Here is a 21001-nt window from a genome sequence, read left to right as displayed (position 1 = left end):
TTTACTTACGAAAATGAGAACGGGTTTGTGCCGAAGGTCATTTATACCCCTGAACAGCATGCTTTCTGCATGCAATTTGTGCCCTTCGTGTGTGATGTGCATGAATTTTGTTGTTTTCATGTGATGTGTTCGATGATGTGTTCGAACGATCCGTTTCTTACTGTAGAGCGTTATTTACGATCTAGTGTGTTATCATCAAAATTCCCACCATTAATTTTCCATTTCCAAAAGATTCTATTGCCTTATTTCAAAATTTACAGGTGGTGCGTTTTCAGTGATGTTCAGTATATGTTTTTTTATTTTCTCATTGAACCAACTCTGACCTCGCACATCATATTACATCTCTAGATACCGAGAGAATCTCACCCACGTGTCTACTGATATCAAGTATATCAACAAAGTAACAAATATCCGAGACGAATGTTGATAGATTTGATATCAGTAAACATGAAGATCATGATTTCCAAAACCATTTTTCATTAGTTTTCAATGAAAAATGTACATCTTGAAGTCATACACAACAAGGTGTTCTTGTCAAGAGTTGACACACAACTACGTGTTCTTCTCAAGTGGTGACATGCAACTAGGTGTTCTTCTCAAGAGACCAAACACAACTACGTGTTCTTCTCAAGTGGTGACATGCAACTAGGTGTTCTTCTCAAGAGACCAAACACAACTGGTCTTCTTATACGTGTGTGTGTAACCATTGCAAAGTAGGATCACCGTTGCAACGCTTAACATGACTTTTTCAACCATCGTGAAATTCAGCAGTTGCAAACCCCGTTCAGCCATATTGTATACCATAATATATCATGAGATATATCCGATTGGTTCTAAATGTATAAATGTGATTGTTTTACAATAAAAGCATATATCACTATTTGTAAGAAGTATAAACTCCACCTGAATCAAAGGAGCTGAAAATGAACAGTTCAATGATTTGGCTGGATGACACTAGTATCGCCATTGGGGTCACGGCTTGGTTTCATCTTCCTGTGACTAAGGAAATGTACATCAGTGGAGAAGGCTTGTGGAAGTTGATGTGAATCTCCGTCCTGCTGTCTTTCGCTATTATTTTCAGTTTTAGTGGAAAATAAAACTGTTTTATTTCCGGTTTCTTTCATGGACATTGGGTATTAAAAACACGCAAAGTTTTATGGAAGAAAAACTAAAATTCTCCAAAAAATCCGACTTATGGTCTCACAATATTATAGGGTGCACGACGTCGATTAAAGATGTTTATTGTTTTCTGAATGGAAGACAAAGTAGCCTCTACAGAAAATAGACAGTGCACTCCGACCGGCTTGGGACTGACTAAAAGCATCAACGCATACAACCACACCATGTGTATGTATACTATAGGTGAAGGTCTTTCGATTGACAATCTGATATTGTCAGCATTTGATCTATTTTGTTGACATCTCATTTTACTTTACAAATGGTAATACGATGATCTATCTATGCAACTGGGATACGATGGCATGTGTCAACCCAGTCAATGAGACAGACCACCCGATGTCCCATTGTCGACTATTACAACAAGCATAGGTTATTGGACACCAATTTTCACCCGGATTGTCACGCATTTCAACATGAAAAGACGAATTCTATATCATTATAGGACATTTATATAGCACCCATATGCACGCAACGAGTTCGTGGTCATGGCCCTGGTAGTTTTCCCCTCGGTTGTCAATATCAACGGCACACTGTTTTATTAGTCCCAGCTCTTTGGGGGTCATACAACCCTTGCCGCCAATAGGTGCCCGGGCTATTGCGGCTTTACTGTCCTTACAAGTTACCCATTCACAGCTGGGTGGACTAGGGCACATAGTCAAAGAACTTTGTCCAAGTTTACCGTTGTTTGCTGTAGCTGCAATTAGGTGTTTGCATGTTTTCATGTCGCCACCATCTGGTCATTTACACACGGATTCGTGAGTTCTTTTAAGTGCACATGGTTGTGACAACACGAAAAGATTCTGCGCACAAAGTGAACTCCTAACCTGGAGGCAGGAGACTCGGCCACCATACCACTTCATTGGTGTTTCCTCCGTTGTGTCGTCCAAGACCAGAACAACCCATCACGCCCCATCACATCACGCCACGCCCCATCCCATCGCGCCCGATTACATCACGTCACAGGTACACGGCCAGACTGCATATCTCTCTGGTGGTTCATCTTCAATCATGTCCCCATGTTCATTGAGGTTCTTACACCCCGTCAGTCTGTTCGATCCCGACACCTCAGGCTCGCTGGACAGCACTTGCCTGGTGGCAGGAAACTCGCCCTTCATGCCGCATCATTGGCGTTTCCTCCATTGATCAGTACTAGAACATCCCATCACGTCACATTACACGACAGGGACCTGGCCAAGTTGTAGGTCTGGGTGGTGGTTCATCTTCTATCATGTTCCCATTGAGTCTGGCCAGCTGGTAAGCGTCGTTACTGAACCTATCTTTCAAGGACAGATCAGCCCCTTTTCTTGTAAGTAATTCAAACACACGTACTCGCCCCATCTCAGCGGCCATCATCGCCGGCGTCTTCTCATCATGGCCTCTGCTGTTGATGTCAATGTTTTCTGAGAGCGTTTTATTCACTATCGTAACATTTCCTCCACGACATGCCCAGTGAAGGATGTTGTTGCCAATAGTGTCGTTAAGCGTCATATCAGGTTGATGAAGAAGTAAAAGGGAAAACAATTCGAGATGTCCACACAATGCTGCTCGCATCACTGGCGTCTGCCCAAGATGGTTTCTGCTGTTTATGTCCACCATCTTGTGTGACAGGATATACTTCACTATTGTCTCATGTCCACCATTACAGGCAACATGAAGAATATTATTACCTTGTAGATCTAATACTGATACATCCGGGTTGCTATTTATGATAGTGTTGAAAATATCACGATGTCCCCAGGAAGCTGCTAACATCACCGCTGTCATTCCGTACCTCCCCTTGCTATTAATGTCCACTTGACCTTGAGACAGGATGTCCTTCACCTGGGCTAAATTTCCTCTGTTGCAAGCAGCATGGAGGTCGGTGTCCATAAGGCGTGCCTCTCCTTCAGGATACCCTGCATCTGTAACACAACCCTAGAGTCTCTAAACACAGCGGCCAGGTGGTATCTTACCTACAGTCTGATAAAAACGTTTCAGAAAGAAGATATCACAGTGACCTAAAACAGACGCTCAATAATTCCAAGTGCATATGTGGAAATACTTACATTTTCTGACAACTTTATTCTTCAAATGTACAGCAAAACCGTATTGGGTCAGACAATTTCTACATGTAGATATTTTCAAAACCAGTAAGAATACAGACTTCAAGCTTTGCGTCATCGACTCAGACAAAAATAATGCACATGTACACATATTTTCAGTTTTCTGAATATAGTGTTTTCCTGTCTGGAGATTTGTCTGAAAACTGTGTGATCTAATAGAACCAAGTACTTTCCTGTGTATTCAAGTTATTTTCTTTCAGAAATGTTAAGCAAATTACTAGGAGGTAAATTGGAAAAGTGAATATTGTATGAACAGCGAGTTTTTCCATCTGCCCCACCTTGCAAATCAAATTCTCCATGTCGTGATGGAAAGAGTGTGCTTTCACTGGCCCAGTCCTTCAAACCTGAAGTGAGTTTTGATATGAATATGAACTGTGATATATCATATTCAAAACCATAACACTTATAAAAATGAGTGGGAATATACTTGGCAAAAGTGGTTGTACACAACTAGGGTGTGGATGTTTACCCGCCGGTGTGGCGCGTAAAGTACTGAGAGCAAGCAATACCGTGGCGATTGATTCTGAACGTTCACAGTAATTATTTTCACAAGAGCATATTAAGTTGAAGGGTGGCGAATAATGGCAGTTGAATGTTGCATAAAACAATGGCAGCCACAATTCGGCTGTAACCAGCAGAAGACCCTTCAGTTATAACTTATGTAAATAGCCACCTGTAGTCCAATGACCTTCCACTGTCTATGACCTTGCGTGACCTCAGTATGCGAAGTAAACTGATTGACTCTGGCCCACAGAAACGACTGCTTCAACTGATTGAACATCTGGATGAACCAGGGACAATCGTCATTATAGATATTCAGGATCGAGTCAGCGTAGGGTGTTTTAGGTCAAGCAGCGTTGGCATTATGCTTAGCATTGGGGAGAAGATACGGATATTCGGGCTAAGGGAACATAAACAAATATTGAGGGTACATCATGCCATGTCCCCTGTATGACCAGTGAACAGCTTATTTATCTTACCGAACACCTCATTGCTAAATTGGAAATGTTTGAAGCACGAGTATTGGAAAACAATAAAGAGCACCAGGGTTAGGCAACAAGCCAAATACTACTGACTTGATACTACTACCAGATGATTTCCCACAGTTCGGCATTTCCAGGGAGCAACGTAGAAAATGTTACTTGCTTGTATGCGGGGTACATCGATTGCCCCAGCCGATTGGTTGGTTGGTTTATGATAACAAGTAGTATAGGCTGGTGGGTGTTGATGGAGGTTTAGTTATGATATGGAACTGGCTGTTCAGTGTCCTATTTCCATAAACTAGCTCCTAGAACGTGTGGGCGTCAGCGTGAGACCACGCCTTTCTCGACAAGTAATATTTGTCAACAGACTCCAAACATTACATGAAATGTTCAGTATTACTGTACGGTGTACTGGAAATTATGAGGAGCATATGTGTCCTTATGACGAGGTTTGTCAACCTCTGTGAATATCAGCAAGTATAGATTTTATCATTACATGCAATTTTTGAAATGCTTTATTTCAAACCACTCTGAATCAAATGGTAGAACTTACCAATTCGTTCTTGACTAGTTTCCTTTACACGTCTGAAAATATAAAAAAAAATCGCATAAACATCAGCTCACGCAATGTGTGTGTACAAAGTTTAAAATGAAGCTTTCTACTATTCATATTTATCCTCTGCATTTGCAAAATCAACATAACTGGCTTTAGATTGTTCATCAACCACAGAGTCATTTATCATGAGATCCAACGACATTGTTTTACCCTGTAGGACATCCAACAGTAACTGTCGTCCTAGAACGCTAAAAAGGAGATTCGTAGATTCTACTTTGACAGTACTTTATCTCGACTCCAAGGAATGGGCTTGTACCTATTTGGCCAGTGTGTCGTGTACAGGTAACATCACTACAACGTGGAATAAACAGGGGCTGTTTCCTGTCAGACTGCTTACAGAAGAGTATTCCTTATTCCTCCTTATTGAAGATAAACCCTTAACGTACCTGTGCTTCCTCTGCCAGACAACTGCACCAATGACGATGATAATGATGATGATGACGATGGCAACTGGAGTGATGATGGCGGCGATGTGGTTTGTTCCACCGGATGATGTTTGTCGTCTGTTCCCCTTCTGGACGTCTCTGATTTCTGAATGAGTTGATATATAATAAGTCAAAAATGAAACTTAACACTCTTTCTTTCGGGGCAATATAAAAGAACAAGAGATGGTAAGATGGTGCCAATTGTTATTATTTCATTGCTGAGATCTGTGTGATGTACTCGATACAGTAATAGTGCCACAATCAGTTCCATTAGGCTACACCGCCGTTCCATAACATGGGTATACAGAATGTCAAGTCACAAGAATAAACATTTAAAATTTCTCAGTCCAATATTGTGTATGGCCGCCCGGCGCATTCACCACTGTCAAACACCGTCTCCCTCAACGATGCTTCTGAACAAGTGGTTGGGGATTCTGTGCCATTGCTCTTGGAAGGCAGCGCAAAGTTCCTTCATATTCTGAGTGGGTTCCTAAGACCACAAAGCCTTCTCCCGAGTGCATCTATTGGATTAAGGTCAGGGGACCTCGATGGCCACTCCATGACGTTCATTCCAGCGTTCTGAAGGAAATTTCGTGTCAATATCGCGATATGCGACCGAGCATTATCATGCTGGAACCTTGGCCATGAGCCGCCACGGATGACCACAAGTCGGCAACGGTAGTTCCCACAGAAAGCACTCCACACCTTGCAACTTCCGCCCCCAAATCTGTACACAACATTGGGCACACCGTTCACGACGTCGTCTCAGACTGCCGTCCGCGAATCAGAGGGTATACCTGGTTTCATCGCTCAAGACGACTCGATTCAAGTCTTTCTGGTTCCATCGGAGGTGACTTTGGATACACATTAGACGTTGACATTGATGAAACGGCGTCAATATTGGACCCACGATGCAGACGTCGAGAATGGAGATTGGCAGACCCACAACCGATTTCGAATGGTCTGTGAGGTCAGTTGATCTCTAAATATCTCAGCCCTGGTTCTTGTAGCCGGAAGAAATCTGTCAAGTAGTTGATGTAGGACGATTTGACGGTCATCTGCTCGTGACGTCATACGTGGACAACCCGACCTTGGGCGATCAGAAGTGGTGCCAGTTTGTTGTAGACGACCTCGCAAGTCATACACAGTACGACGGCTGCATCCCATTGCTCTTGGGACGTCAATAACTGACCTTCCCGCTTGCAACATGCCCACGGCACGTTCACGTGTTATCCCTCAGGCATTTAAAGTATCGTTAGAACTAAACGGTTTCTTTTTTCAATTCTTGAGGCCAATGCAGACACGTGCACATGAAGAAGATCATGTGATCGACTGCACGTGCAGACCCTGATTTGACACTGACGTCAGTTGCACGACAAATGGATGGGTTTGAATGGGTTTTGCTAACGTTTTTCTAGAGTCGAAAGAGATGTATCATCAGAAAAAAATCCTTATTTTTAAAAATTACAGTTGCGAAGTTTCCTTTTTCACACAGCATAGTTGACTATAGAAAGTTTCATACACACAGACCATTTTCAATATCAATATCTGTTCATACATATACTTTTTACAGTCCTTTGACAACAGGGTTTATATTTTATCCATATTCTTTGGTATCATATTTGTTCGCTGGCTGGAATATTGCCGATGTGACTTTACATAGTAACTCATTAACTCATACATAGAGACTTCAACAACAACAACAAAAGAACTACAAAATTATATTTAGAGGTGTACATCATTGTCAGTGACAGCAGTTCTCAATGGATCACACAAAACTGCTGTATAATCACTACACTTCCGCCACCAAACCTGTTCACTTCCCATATGCAGTTGTGGGCAAAACGACCCCCTGCAAATCTAAAAACACGACTTTTTCAGTTATTATTGAGAAGCTACAAACGTGACCTGTTACTCAACCAAAAACGTCTTTTTCGCTTTTGTGGTTATACGTAATAACGTTGCCACCGACAACAGAGAGCAGAATGGCGCCTCGAGCTAGTCGTCCCTAGCGAGTGCCTGTGGATTGTCACGTTTCTTCAGTGTCTGGCTGAAAATCTGGTATTGTTGTTCTTGTAGGCGTGGCCGTGGTAAGCCCATCAGGTAGTCCATTTGAATCCGTCCTGTGCTGGAGTTGTGACGCGTAATCGACCGGATGTGGGCGGTATGTTGACATGCTAATTTTATTCTTGTGCGACGGGATACGTGGCAAAACATGGATGATGGTCTACAGATGGTCGATGTAGTTGTTGCGTTCAGTTTCCGGCAGTCGTGATATGTATGCACGTTCCACTTGGTGTACACTCGTGATAACAGACAACTGAAACTCCGTCGTTTCAGTAGCACAGCAGTTCAAGTGACACGTTGATTTCATAGTGGAGCCATTGGCCGTCACGATGCGAGGGAAGTGCTTTGCCAACTTTTCCACGTTTCGCACGCACAAAGGAGACTGGTCATATTCTCTACACTGCGTAATCCCATCTGCGCTACACTGTGACTGACCATACAGGAGGGATAACACACGGATAAACTGACCATACAGGAGGGATAACAGTTGGATAGACTGACAATACAGATAGGATAACTGACGGTACAAGAGGGATAACAGTCGGATAGACTGACTGTACATGATTGATAACAGTCGGATAGACTGACCAGACAGAAAGGATAACATTCGGATAGACTGACCATACAGGAGGGATAACTGTCTGATAGACTGACCATACGTGATTGATACCAGTCGGATAGACTGACTATACAGGAGGGATAACTGTCTGATAGACTGACCATACATGATTGATACCAGTCGGATAGACTGACTATACGTGAGGGATAATAGTTGGATAGACTGATCATACAGATGGGATGACAGTCTGATAGACTCACCATACAGGAGGGATAACACTCGGATAGACTGACCAGACAGAAAGGATAACATTCGGATAGACTGACCATACAGGAGGGATAACTGTCTGATAGACTGACCATACGTGATTGATACCAGTCGGATAGACTGACTATACAGGAGGGATAACTGTCTGATAGACTGACCATACATGATTGATACCAGTCGGATAGACTGACTATACGTGAGGGATAATAGTTGGATAGACTGATCATACAGATGGGATGACAGTCTGATAGACTCACCATACAGGAGGGATAACAGTCGGATGGACTGACGGTACAGGTGAGATAGCAGTAGGATGGACTGACGGTACAGGTGAGATAGCAGTAGGATGGGCTGACGGTACAGGTGAGATAGCAGTCGGATGGACTGACGGTACAGGTGAGATAGCAGTCGGATGGACTGACGGTGGTTAGTGGAATGTACTGATACCACGAAGTTGAACACCCCGATGGACTATGACATGACAGTGGCGGTCAGTTAGATGAACAGATTGAACATCTAACCTGTGAATGAACTTAATTATAGTACAGGTAATAGGTATTTAGGTATTTAGGAACACGGGAAGCAATTAGTTATTAAGTATATGTGCGTGTGCGGTGTGATTTGACAAATCATATACATAGTGGGGTGCAAATAGACCTTGGTTTCTTGTAATCCTTGTTGTGTTGTGCCGGTTTGTGACGCACAAATCATTCCATCCATGCAAACAGAAATATATTTCCAAAGGACAAGGTATGATAAGGGTGGTTTTTGGCCCACTAACAGAATTGGCTGAAAACATGTTATTTGTTTAGAGACAAGTTAGCTTTGCATAAAAATGCTACATTTTACATGATCTGAGGTGTAATTTCACTGCAGAGGGGCCCAAAAAGTAACAAGAAGTCTGAAATATCACTGTGCCATAATGACTTATTTACAACTGTTATTTTATTTACATACAAATAACAGCAGTTTTACGACAGGTAGTCTTGCTGAAAAACATGTCAATGTCAGTCATAATGTTTTAACCTCAAGGGGCCCAATTAGGGTTGCAAAACATTGTCAAGTCAATTACTTGCCACTTGTGTCCCTAAAAATCAGTCATTATTCACAGCATTCTTTACAAATGTAATCCATGGGTCCATTGTACAACATGCAAGCATGATAACCAATCATGTTGTACTAAGAATCACAGGGGCCTGTTTTGGGTAAAGCTACATCTTGGGCAAAGCTTCATTCTAACTAGTAAGTGTTACAAGTCAGCATTTACAACCAGTTTTAGCAATTACACAGTTAACATCTCAATCATCATATGTTATTGCTATAACTAATCATGTTGCACTAAACATCACAGGTCTCGACCACAAAGGGGTCCATTTCGGGTGCAATTTCATTGTCAGCACAGGTTCATATTAACACCATGCAAGTGTTAAAGTCAATGTTCAAAAGACTTCACAGAGTAATTATTCACAACTTATCCATTTTAAAGATATAAAACATCTACTATTACTCTTCATTCACACAGTCATCAATCTCAGTTTCTGATTCACTGTCAAGAACTGCAGTATTCAAGAGTGTATAAACCTAAAGTAGATCAAAATATATAAAATATGAATTTCAAAATATTGGGAACAAAGGCAACTAGACTGACTTGAAAAGGTGAATGGTCAGTGTCTTAAGACAAGATTTACATGATGTTAGTTAAAGCTTGTTTCAACAGTGTACATAGATTACCAAACTGCAGAAAAAAATTACAATATTTGGATTTGATGTGAAACAGTTTAGTTAAACATTGTAGACTGGATAAACAAACTTTGAAAAAAAAGAAAGAAAAGTTACATGGATTTGAACCTGCATATCTGATAACAAAAAAAAACAATCTACAGTCCACTACTGCAACCATTAGTCCACATATACCTTTGCCTCACAATGTGAGTTTAAGCTTATATAATTACACTTTACAACTATGTATGACTGGATGTCTGTTTGTGTTCATCAATTGCTAGACCTTGATACAATGTTCTTATTCTAGCTCAAAAAATCCTTTTCATACAGTTAAGTATAGTAATTTTCGTTAAATGAAATCTAATAGGTCATTGGAAACATCAAGGTGCATAAGGTCTTGGAAAATGCATACGTTTATTCATGGCAATCCTGTTGAATGACAGTGTTGTATTGACAGTGACAGGTGACTCAAAGGTGTTCGATATAGATGACAGAAAGACTATGATCAAATTCTCACATAATAACAAAGCTTCTCACCTTTACAATGCTGCTTGATCATATTTTGAAAATCTTAGGGTATCTTCTTACTATTCTAGCAGAGACCAACAACCAAAAACCAATGTTTACCTCTCATAAATCAGCATTGCGAGTGCCTTATGATATTGAACATTTTAATAAAGATGTTTGATATGTGTATTTTAGAGCACAAAACCATTCAAAATATAATGTATCATGGCACAGATGTGTAAATGTGATGGATTGTTTTTAAAGATGTTATTTTATGATAATGTTTATTTTTTTAAGATGTTGTATGGGGCAATTTCATAAGCCGAAAAAATGTACTTTTTTAAAAGATTTTGATGTGAGCAAAAGCGTGACCCACCACATTTTTTAGGTGTGCATTCTAATCTACTCTCTTCATATGTGGTGAAAAAATTGGGATGGGTCACGCTTTTGCTCATACTTTTCTATCACTCTGAAAATCAGAAAATGTGGGTTTCTAGAAGATATTGAAAAATATGTTAACTTTGAGGTCTTCAAAGAGGAAAACTAACAACACTAAAAACTTAAAATCCAATTGGAGGTAACTTCAACAATTAAGTTAGCCCTTTTTATGCTAAAATTATCATGTTGTAAAATTCTGATAATCATGACATGTTGTGGGCCAATAAGGGCCTCTATCATACCTTGCCCTTTACCTTTGCCTATTCTACAGCACTGAGTATATCACTGATACATTAAGAGTATATACATATTACTGACACATGACCAGTTCACTCATACACATTGGTCTAGATGTGATTCAATATGCTGAATTGAAACTATAAATACCTTTTTCACAGTAATCGCCACTGTAATTGTCAATGCAGCCCAGCGTGCAGTGTCCAGTCTGCTGGTTGCAGGTTCTGTTGTTACAGTTGTTGCTGCAGGGCAGGATACACTGATGACCGTGCCAGCCAGGAACACATCCTTCAGAACAACGGCCAGATGACAGCTCACAGTGGACATTCTCGTCAACTTCAGAAGCGCAGTACTGACTGCAGTTTCTCTCGCAGTTTTGACCATACGTCCCCAGTGGACAGATCCCCAACACACCACACAACACTTTAGTGGAGGAAACAGACAATAGAGTTATACAATAACATGGCCACCTTTGCTACAAAAAAACTTATCAATTCGAGGCATTCGATACAAAAAGATGCACATGATAACAACACAAGAGGTTTGTGCAATAGATCTCAAGTCAAATATTTATCAAATGACACAAATACTGAATTGGTCACATAACCTCTCATCTGAACATGTGTCTTTCTCATTTTCCCTGACATAGATTAATATCACAGACCTATCTTCATTTCTAAGAATTATACATTCTTAAATTTACACTTCTTAGCAATACACTTCACATCCAAATACCCTGTGAACCGTTGCGGATGCATTAACTACGACACGTAGAAAGATGATTTTATTTCTTTGTGTGTTTGGGTTTTTGACGCTGCAGTAAATAATAATGCACCTGTAAGGCAGCGATATTCAAACAATCATGTATGTACAAGACAATCTAGTTACTTGGATCATGATCATTGATCAAAACAAAGTGATGCGCTGACGTGCTTCAGCTGAGACTGCGGGTACCATTAGGCGATTTTACAGCAAGCATAGGTTGCTGTATGTCAGGCAACCAGGCAAGCCTCTCGTATTGAACAACTCACTCGAAGTCAGGCACAGATTCACAATCGTCAGTTTGAGATTCATTCCTCCTGAAACGACATTGGGACATGCTGCTTGATCTATTCTATTTATAAAACATTTGTTCAAAATCAACATGACAAAGACTTTATGAGTGGCGTAATCACACATCGTTTTGACACAGACTGACAATTTCAAAGTGTCCAAAATAAAACAAAAGATCCACAAAAGTTGATAAAGATGACGCATTTCCTTCTTTCGGCTTTCTAATACACAATGATTAAATCGATTATCTGCAATAAAGTCGAGATAGTTATGATAATGAACACGAATATGAATTTGAATATATCTCTGAAATAATCCACTCTTAGTTCTGCAACAGGGTAGCCCTGTATGTATGTATGGGTCTACTTGTAGCCTAGCTGCTACAGTGCAGATGACGTAAAACGTGCGTGTGAGCTGTATAACACATCATTGTCATATGCAAACAACTGAATTTGATAATCCAGGGATGCTAAACTAGAATATCCAGTGACACTGAATTTGGCAATCCAGAGATACTAAACTAGACAAACCGGTGATGCAACACTTGGCTATGCAGATACTAAACTAGGCAATCCCGTGATTCTGAGCTTGACAATTTTGGAGATACTAAACTAAACAATACTAACATACTAAACTAGACAAATTACGGGTACTAAACTAAACAATCCAGAAATAATAAAGTTGGCAATCCAGATACTAAACCAGACAATCCAGTGATTCTGAACTTCTCTGAACTTCATTTCTCAGGTTCAGAATCTCAGTTCTCACGTGGCTTCCTTTCAATTCAACCACGTGACCCTGTAGTGTAAATGGCAGGTTTACACTCGTGCCCACGCGAAAATAGCGTATGCTAACACGTAAGTCAATGAAATTGACGCCATGTCAATAATATATCTCACCTCTTAACCAGCTGTACACCATGTGCATCCAAAGGTGATAACAAAAGTACTGTCCAGTGTGCCGGCTGGTGTTGTGTAAACTGATCTGGAACTTTATATAACCAAATGGGAAAATCCGTTCTATAAATACCCTGAACCGCGAACCTGCGAGAAGTAACACATGATCACAAAACACACTGGCAGTACTCACCCCTGACAACCAGAATGGCCTACTTACAACTAATCTATACTGAGTGTCGCGTCAGGGTAGCTCCCGTCATTCTGGCGTCATGGCATAAATTCAACTCTCTCCACACTCCGGCGCAGGAATGACTTAGCGTAACGTAATGCTAGACACATATTAGATGATCCTGCGCACTAAACGCATTTGTGACAAGAGAGGCGGTACAACGAATTGGACGAGTACACTTGGCTGCTACAGGTAGCTTGACGATTATGCACGTGCAATATATGCTAACCGTGACATGAACTCAACCGCATATTCATTCGAATGATACGATTGCAATTTCAGGCATAAGATACTGATATTCCAGGATCAAGACAAATAGATGATTGTGGCATTGACAAGCATTTTAGATATTCAACAATTTTGTTAAAAAAAAACAGGAAAATGTCATTTGCTGCGTGAAATTGATCGGTGGTCCTAAACATATTTGCTCACTATATTGTGTTGATTCAGTTCGTTGGGATTGTACCTGTTCCCAAATCGAGTGTGCTATAACAATTCATGCGTGAAACGCACGGGGAAAATGGACTTCTCGATATTTATCAGACAACCTGTCTCCCTCTTGTTTCAAGTGGATCGTTCTGTGGGGCGTTCCCAAGTATGCAAATTGGGGTCATTTGTGAGGTCATGGATCATCTTATATGTGTTTACCAGTAGTCAGGGAGTTTGGAGGCTACCGTGGCAAAGAGTGATATATTTTCCACTTGTCAACATCCGTGGGAAGGTGACACGAAAATATGTTACAGCGTCTTTGACCGACGTAAGTGACAATTAAGAGCATCATTTCAAACAAAGTCAGATAAAAGTATCTCCGATCTTGTATTCAAATATGTGCAAATAATAATAATTAGTTATATTCTTGTTCAAAGAGCGAGTAGAGCTGATGATTGTATGAGATATCACTGGTCAACCCAAGCACAAATTAATATGAAGGCCACGCCCACTAGAAACACGTTTCCATGATTGGCTGCACAGAATGTACGTGGGTAATGCACTGTTATAGTGGGCTGAAACATATCAGATATATTGTGTCGGTGTCTTCAGCTACGATTTCTCAAAATATGGTGAAACTGAAAACTATAATCATACCAAAACAACTTAGTAGTTTTTTTTCAAGATTTAGCATTCAGCTCAGAGTACATGTGCATATCAAGTCAAGTATATCAAGTGTATGTACAAATAGAATCGATATTACTGTGGATTTTCAATTTCTTATGACCAAATATAAATACAATGTTAATGTACTAGGACAGTTGGGTTGAGATCATCAATCAACAAATGGAACGTCAGTAAAATATCTCAGCATTCTCCCTTGGTTGATAACATGCAGCTGACAGATTTCTGACTTGCATATACTCCTTTCATAAATACATGGCCCGGACATGGATGAGATGGAGTAATGAGTTAATAATAGCTTTCTACTCCGTGGGTTTACATTGTATGTATATATGTATAATGCATACCGTCAATCCTTGAATAAATGACAATTTACATGCCTGATGGACACCTGTTACAAATTTGATCGATGGACAGATATTCTGCAAGCGAACAGATGTAGTTGATCTGGGTATTTTGTCTTCTGTATGATAAATAACAGAATCAGATAAGAACCGGTTAATTGCTTGACCCAGTGGTCAGTCAAGAACATGGCTGAATGTTTATAGCGATACTGCAGACGGTGTATCTTGTTACTGAAGCGCAGTACAAGAAACAGTTGCAAACTGAATTTAATAGTGACAATGAGTGGTTGCTGGGTCTACAAATTTTCAAATTCCATTCTATTTTCCTCATCTCCTCGTGGCTGACTGGGCTAGATGAGAACAGCTGTATCATAGTATGTCAGTGAGTTTCAACATGGGGATGCAATTTGGAAGTTTGATACAGCGTTTGTCTGTAGTTTACTAGGCTAGATAGTTCATGTTTAACACAGCCGGGTGAAGTAGGAACTTACTCTGGAAACAGCCATTGGATGTGTCCTAATTAAACACAGTGTCAGATCCCCACGTGTACAGGCGGATGGAGAACATGCAAAACAAACCTGAGGCAGTGAATGAACATGTTTCCGCCACTGTAGGCAAGCTTCATAAGGTTTGACGGTAACACAACCACGGTAACATATTAACACAAAGTGGCTGTATCTCATGATTATTTCATAATTGTGTGTTATTTGTCTGAGTGACGTGATTTATGAGGATAATGCATACTGTGTGATGTATCCCAGATCCGTCTGTGACATGACGGCGGTCAGAACATGAGAAAACAGAAATATTGCATTCTGTTTAAACGTACTGTTTATAAACTAATGCTCAAAAGAAAGTATACACCTAAACAAGTACATAAAATCTTCGCAAAGTTAAAACTTAAGAAATTACCGAGCCATGTTACTGATGTAAAGACCCATCCTTTCAGAGAACAAACTGAACCAAATCGTTACGATTTGCATAAAAGCAGCATAAAATCGAAAAACGGCATTTTGGTGGTATAAATTAGTCGATGGGCGATGGTACACGTTAGGGACACAGTGATCAGAAAAACACAAGAGGCATGCTCGACGAGAGAGAGAGCCGTCGGAGCAACCAACACTGCCATCGCCAGAACCTTTGGATGAACAAGTGCAACCGTCGTCAGACTGATGCAGCGACTCAGGCAGGCAGGCAGCACATCTGACAACCCCCAGTCATCCATGCAGCGACGTGTCGTGGCCTACATCAACGCTGATGGAGGCCATACACACTATTGAGCTACGCTATTGATTTCAATGACATTTCCAGAGAGACACATGTTTTATTTGTCTTTTGGTAATGTGTAAATAAACTGACCATCAAACCAAACCTTCACCATTTCATGAAGTGTATGGATGGACGTTTGATGTGCAATTGAACACTCTTCTTGAATTAAAAATAATTTCAGTGATATTTGTTACCGTTTTGATTTAATGTCTAATCAAAGAGGTGTATACTTTCTTTTGAGCATTAGTTTACATGAATTGTTTACGTATTGTTGACAAGATTATTGTCATGCGTTCAACAAATGATTAAACTCGGTGAAAAATGGCAAATTGTTATCAAAACTTTACACCAAAACGCAGCAGTTCACATGCACGACATTTCCACATGCCTGCCAGCAATTTGATGAATCATCCTCGCGCAAATTAATCATTACCTTCTAGTCCAACCATACTATCTTTAATCCCTTGTCCTCCAGACCAAGGTTAGGACCATACTTAATGTACGCTGTTTGATGCCTCGCCCAGTAGATGTAATTGAAATACTTAAAGGTGTTAGCTCTTACTGCATGTCTATTCTGATATAACATTTAAACACATCATATTTCCATCGACCCTACTGTTTCACCTGTTCCAAGGGGACACCATTGAGAACAGCATGGGATGTCCCATCGATTCGCAGACTGTGCGTCTTATAATTGACATTTTTGATACCAATATAGTTCAATGTTTTCTTTAAAAGAGATCTGAACTGATTACCCGTGACAGGTGTTTCATTCATATGTATAAAAAGAATGTCTGATTTGCTCGAATGACTTCCATACTCCCAATAAGCTGAAAAGACCTTCACTGGGCAAACTTGTAAATGTGGTTTGCCCATTACCTTCAATACTTGTGATTTCCCTACTTGGTCAGTTTTGGAGAAGCAGATTATAATTGAGAGAGAGCATTTTCTTCAATGACAACATCATTAATTCTCATACCTGTGTGAGGACCAGCATCAGACTTTATTATCTCACTTACTATGAGCAGAGCAAATTATGTTATCCCATTATGGTGTCTAAGAAATGACAACCAAGTTGTCAGGTCCTCCTTTATGGCTCTTGTAATCCGAATCCTGTGTGTAGGCTTGGATATACCTTTGGTAGCATCGATCAGCCTCCGTGAGAATGGTCTACCCATTGGTATCACACGACAAATGAAGTTCAACACTCCATTCAGAGACTGCATGTCTTTGAGCTGTACTTTCCGTTGTTGCTGACTCACAAAGAAGCTTAACACCAGCTCTAATCTTATCTTTAGGTAACCGTGACACTTGTTGTACTGTCTTTAGTTCTATTCTCAAGAATGTTAACTGTGTGCATGGTCTGACTATTTTTCCCACTTGCTATAGAGACCCCTAGCTCACCACAGACAGAGAAACTTGTTCAAAGCTTTGTTACAGTCACTGGTGCCAGCCTTGCCACCAAACAGAAAGGCATCTAGATAATGCCATAGCTGCCCTCTATCCAGTCTTGTAGTTGTTACCCATTCAAGAAATCTTGCAAATATTTCAAAAATAGCACAGCTTATCCTACAGCCCATTGGTAGACACATGTCTACATAGAAACTGCCTTCAAAGGAAATCCCCAGTAACTCAAATCGTGTTGTTGAATAGGAATTAATCTAAATGCATTTTTGATGTGAGCCTTGGCAATCCCCCACCTCGACCTGGAACTCCTGTAACATTAACACTGCATCAACAAACCTGGTGTAAATAACTGATGCTGACTCGTCATTTATGAAATCATTTACTGAAGTCCCTTCTGGCCATGGGTAAGAAAGATAGTGTATCAGCTTAAATTATTTAGAGATATTTTCAAATTAGGCAGCGGTGCTGCAGACAAAGCATTCTACTGCTACTTATCTCCTTTATCAAGTTTGCCCTGACTACCTCATCATGCTCTTTACAAAATTTAAGATGTTTAGAGCTTGAGGCCACCCGTGGACCAGTATACTCCAAACTGCAGCCAAAGGTAAAGCGCTGCACTAGTTGTAGTTTGCTCTCAACATCAGGGTAATTTTGGATATACTCACATAACTTTACATGTGAATTGGAGACTTACCTTTTGAAGGCAGCTCAACCGCTTGCAACTCTTTGCTATGGGGACAAGTCTTAGAAGAGTGTGGGCCTGAGCAGGTTAGGCATGTGTGTGCATATTTGCAAGATGAGTATGCACATGGCCTAAGATTGAAATCCCAACATGGAGCCCTCATCTGTTCCTTTGTTATGAACCTCTGTGGGGGTATCTGACTAATTACCCTGAACGGTTGATTGTTTGAGGGCTCCATAATAATATTGACTAGCCATGGATCATGATCGATGACACCCCAAGATGTGATGGGAAAACGAGCTATTTTTGCCCGAAACTGTACATCATAGGTTTGCCACCCTAATCCTCTGGCCCTATGTGACGCTAACCTGACACTGCTCATATATTTCAGGAGCTCCTGGTGTTTTTTTTCTGGAAAACGCTCCAGATAGATACTTGCAAAGATCAGGAATGCGTTAGTCCATTGCTCAGTTGTTTCAATCTTGTTAATAGGCCTTTTCTTAACCAGTTCAATTGCCCCACTAGCACTTAAAGCAAACCCCACCTGTGTATCATCCCAATCTGGAATATTTTTCTCAGCATTATCCCCAACTCCACAAACTCCCCATTGTGAATTTTATCCCTAACCCCTTGAGGGATCCGTGAACCGAGTGAATCTGGCTACCCTTGGAATGATGCGAGTGGCACAAACATCGACAATTTGATTAAGCTCAACTATTAAATCTATGTCATTGTGAAACAAATCTGCGTTCATCTCATCTGGACTCGCACTGCCATCTGCTGAGACAGGATTTGACCTATTTACCCTGTGGGGAACCGACGTGGGTGCTGCCTGCATATTGCTTGCTAGAACTTCAGACGGGGAAGGTGAAGTTGCCACGTGGGGTACCGCCGTGGCCGTTTGAGAGCATTTGACTTCCCTCTCGATTCGTTTTCATCTCATTTATCGATATTGTCTGCATTTTTAGCATTAGATTTCACTTTACCTTCACGCCCTTATTGTGCATCCGCCGTTGTATCGATACTCGTCGCTTGACCTTCAGTCGCTGTTGGCTGTGACTGCTTGGTCCGACGCCTTTTCGCGCCCGCCTTCCTAGTTTTTACGCTCCTCGTTGGGCGCGCTCGCCCCGGTGTAGCCCCTCTTCCTTGTATGATCAGATAGTATCTAGAGCTATAAGAGTTAACTCCCCTTAATCATACAGATCAGAGATTTGGGGTAGCTCAAAGTCGATAAGAGAATTCCCTTAATTGGATAAATTTTAAATACCTTTTAAAAAGTTGAGTCCTCAGAAATCAAGTAAAGAAAGATGTGTTAGACATCGATCGTTTGTTTCGTGAACAAAGTTTTATAGATAAGTGACAAAGGGGAAATTTTGTCAATGAACGGTTTTCATGCCCGTGAATGGCATCGTTTCATTGAATACCTTTGAGCGACGGTAACACCAAATTCAACCATCACAAGGGATGAGCTGTTAAGTCTAACGTGGGGATGTAATGGAGGGCAGTAGTGAGGCTATACGGTCTGTGATCACGCACGACTTCTTTCTGGGTATTCTAACTGTGATACATCCTGGGTCACACTGACATGGACCCCAAGCTTTCATACCGATTTCGTTCACGTAAAATGTTCTCGTTGAGGTAAATATTCAGGATGTAAATTTGAATCTGGACAAGTACAAGTGGGATATGCATATTTAGATGTGTTGTAAGCTGATTTGGGGTGTTGACGTTGCCAAACCATGCTTCGTTATGTTGACGTCATAATGTGCCATACCATGCTTCGTTATGTTGACGTCATAATGTGCCATACCATGCTTCGTTATGTTGACGTCATAATGTGCCATACCATGCTTCGTTATGTTACTTTCGTGGACGTAGTTTACGTAGTTATTGTCTTTTCACGTGGACCATAATGTTGAAACAGATCTACTAGATCCTATCGTAGTATCTTCGGTAAATTGCGTTTGGGTTCTTTGCCATTTGAGGTAAAACCGGGTAGATATTCTCGTCCGAAATCTCCCTCTCATGAAAGGGTTTGTACTGGATGTATTAGCAAAGCTGTTGAGGGCAAATTACTGTGGTTAGCAGTGATTGGTTTTCTATGGTATACTGTAAGACACATTCTCGCGATCTCGACCTTTGGAAACAAGCCTAAAGAGCCAAAAGTGCGATAATGAGAGATTTCGCCCAAATCTCGCGTTCTCGAGATCTCGCATTCTCGTGTTTTTGGTACAGAGCACGTTTCTGCCAAAAGTCGACAACACGAGAATGCGACATTTGTACATGCTGTCAATTTCATTTTCTCGCGTTCTCGCGTTCTCGCGTTCTCGCGTTCCTGCGTTCTCGCGTTTTCGCGATCTCGCGTTTTAGACGTTGTCGTTGCGCATGCTCATTATCCCCGACGAAGGAGCGCAGTTGAAAGGATCGAAGGCTCCTGAAAATGATAATGCCCTGAAAAATATCGTCACCGTTATCATAGCTAAAATAAATGTAATTTTTAATAAAAATAAAAAAAGAATAAAAATAAAGGCATCGGTTTAGAAGCATTTACTGCTAACAACAAACGATAAATGTTAATGACACATATTTTACAAATATAGACACGTCATAGAACAACACAGATGACGTCACTGCTCTGAAAGCTCAACAACGGTGGCCTTCCAGTCGATATTTCCATTGCTGTATGTTGTCATTTATGGTACAATTGGTATGGTTGGCACAAGTAAGAAAGTGTATGATGGCACAGGAGCATGTAACGAATATGAGCCAGGTATAATAATGAGCTCAAGTTCAAACGAGGCGTAGGTGATTGAATTTCAACAGTTTGAGCTACTTATGACGTCATCTAACAACAGGCTTGATAATGGCCCGTCGTCAAGCATTTTGCGGGCATTATCAAGCTA

At 40.8% G+C, this 21001-nt stretch overlaps 1 protein-coding gene across 5 annotated transcripts; it reads right to left on the bottom strand.

Annotated features, from left to right (window-relative positions):
* Positions 1 to 1224: 1224 nt before the first annotated feature.
* On the bottom strand, positions 1225 to 19232 carry LOC137269899 (ankycorbin-like). 5 transcript variants are annotated; one of them, XM_067803744.1, is made up of 7 exons: positions 19085 to 19232; positions 11991 to 12181; positions 11253 to 11525; positions 5267 to 5411; positions 4818 to 4849; positions 3560 to 3625; positions 1225 to 3080 (listed from the first exon to the last, which is right to left on the bottom strand). In XM_067803744.1, coding segments are annotated over exons 2-7 (1251 nt in total). In that variant the 5' UTR covers positions 11992 to 12181; positions 19085 to 19232; the 3' UTR covers positions 1225 to 2346. The 5 variants fall into 5 exon arrangements, with proteins under 5 accessions (XP_067659845.1, XP_067659843.1, XP_067659844.1 ...); XM_067803742.1 differs by having other exon boundaries at positions 12134 to 12181; positions 19085 to 19217; XM_067803743.1 differs by lacking the exon at positions 19085 to 19232 and adding an exon at positions 13272 to 13688 and having other exon boundaries at positions 12134 to 12181.
* Positions 19233 to 21001: the final 1769 nt, after the last annotated feature.

This window comes from Haliotis asinina, unplaced genomic scaffold (assembly GCF_037392515.1).
Source record: "Haliotis asinina isolate JCU_RB_2024 unplaced genomic scaffold, JCU_Hal_asi_v2 scaffold_18, whole genome shotgun sequence".
NCBI classification, from domain to species: Eukaryota; Metazoa; Mollusca; class Gastropoda; order Lepetellida; family Haliotidae; genus Haliotis; species Haliotis asinina.
This window is presented reverse-complemented; position numbering and strand designations above follow the sequence as displayed.

Coding starts and splice junctions, on each gene's coding strand:
- LOC137269899 (XM_067803740.1), bottom strand. CDS start 12,281: ATGTGTGATTACGCCACTCATAAAGTCTTTGTCATGTTGATTTTGAAC. Junction 3,626..4,817: donor AACTAGTCAAGAACGAATTG/GTAAGTTCTACC, acceptor AACTCACTTCAG/GTTTGAAGGACTGGGCCAGT. Junction 3,081..3,559: donor TGGAGAATTTGATTTGCAAG/GTGGGGCAGATG, acceptor GTTGTGTTACAG/ATGCAGGGTATCCTGAAGGA.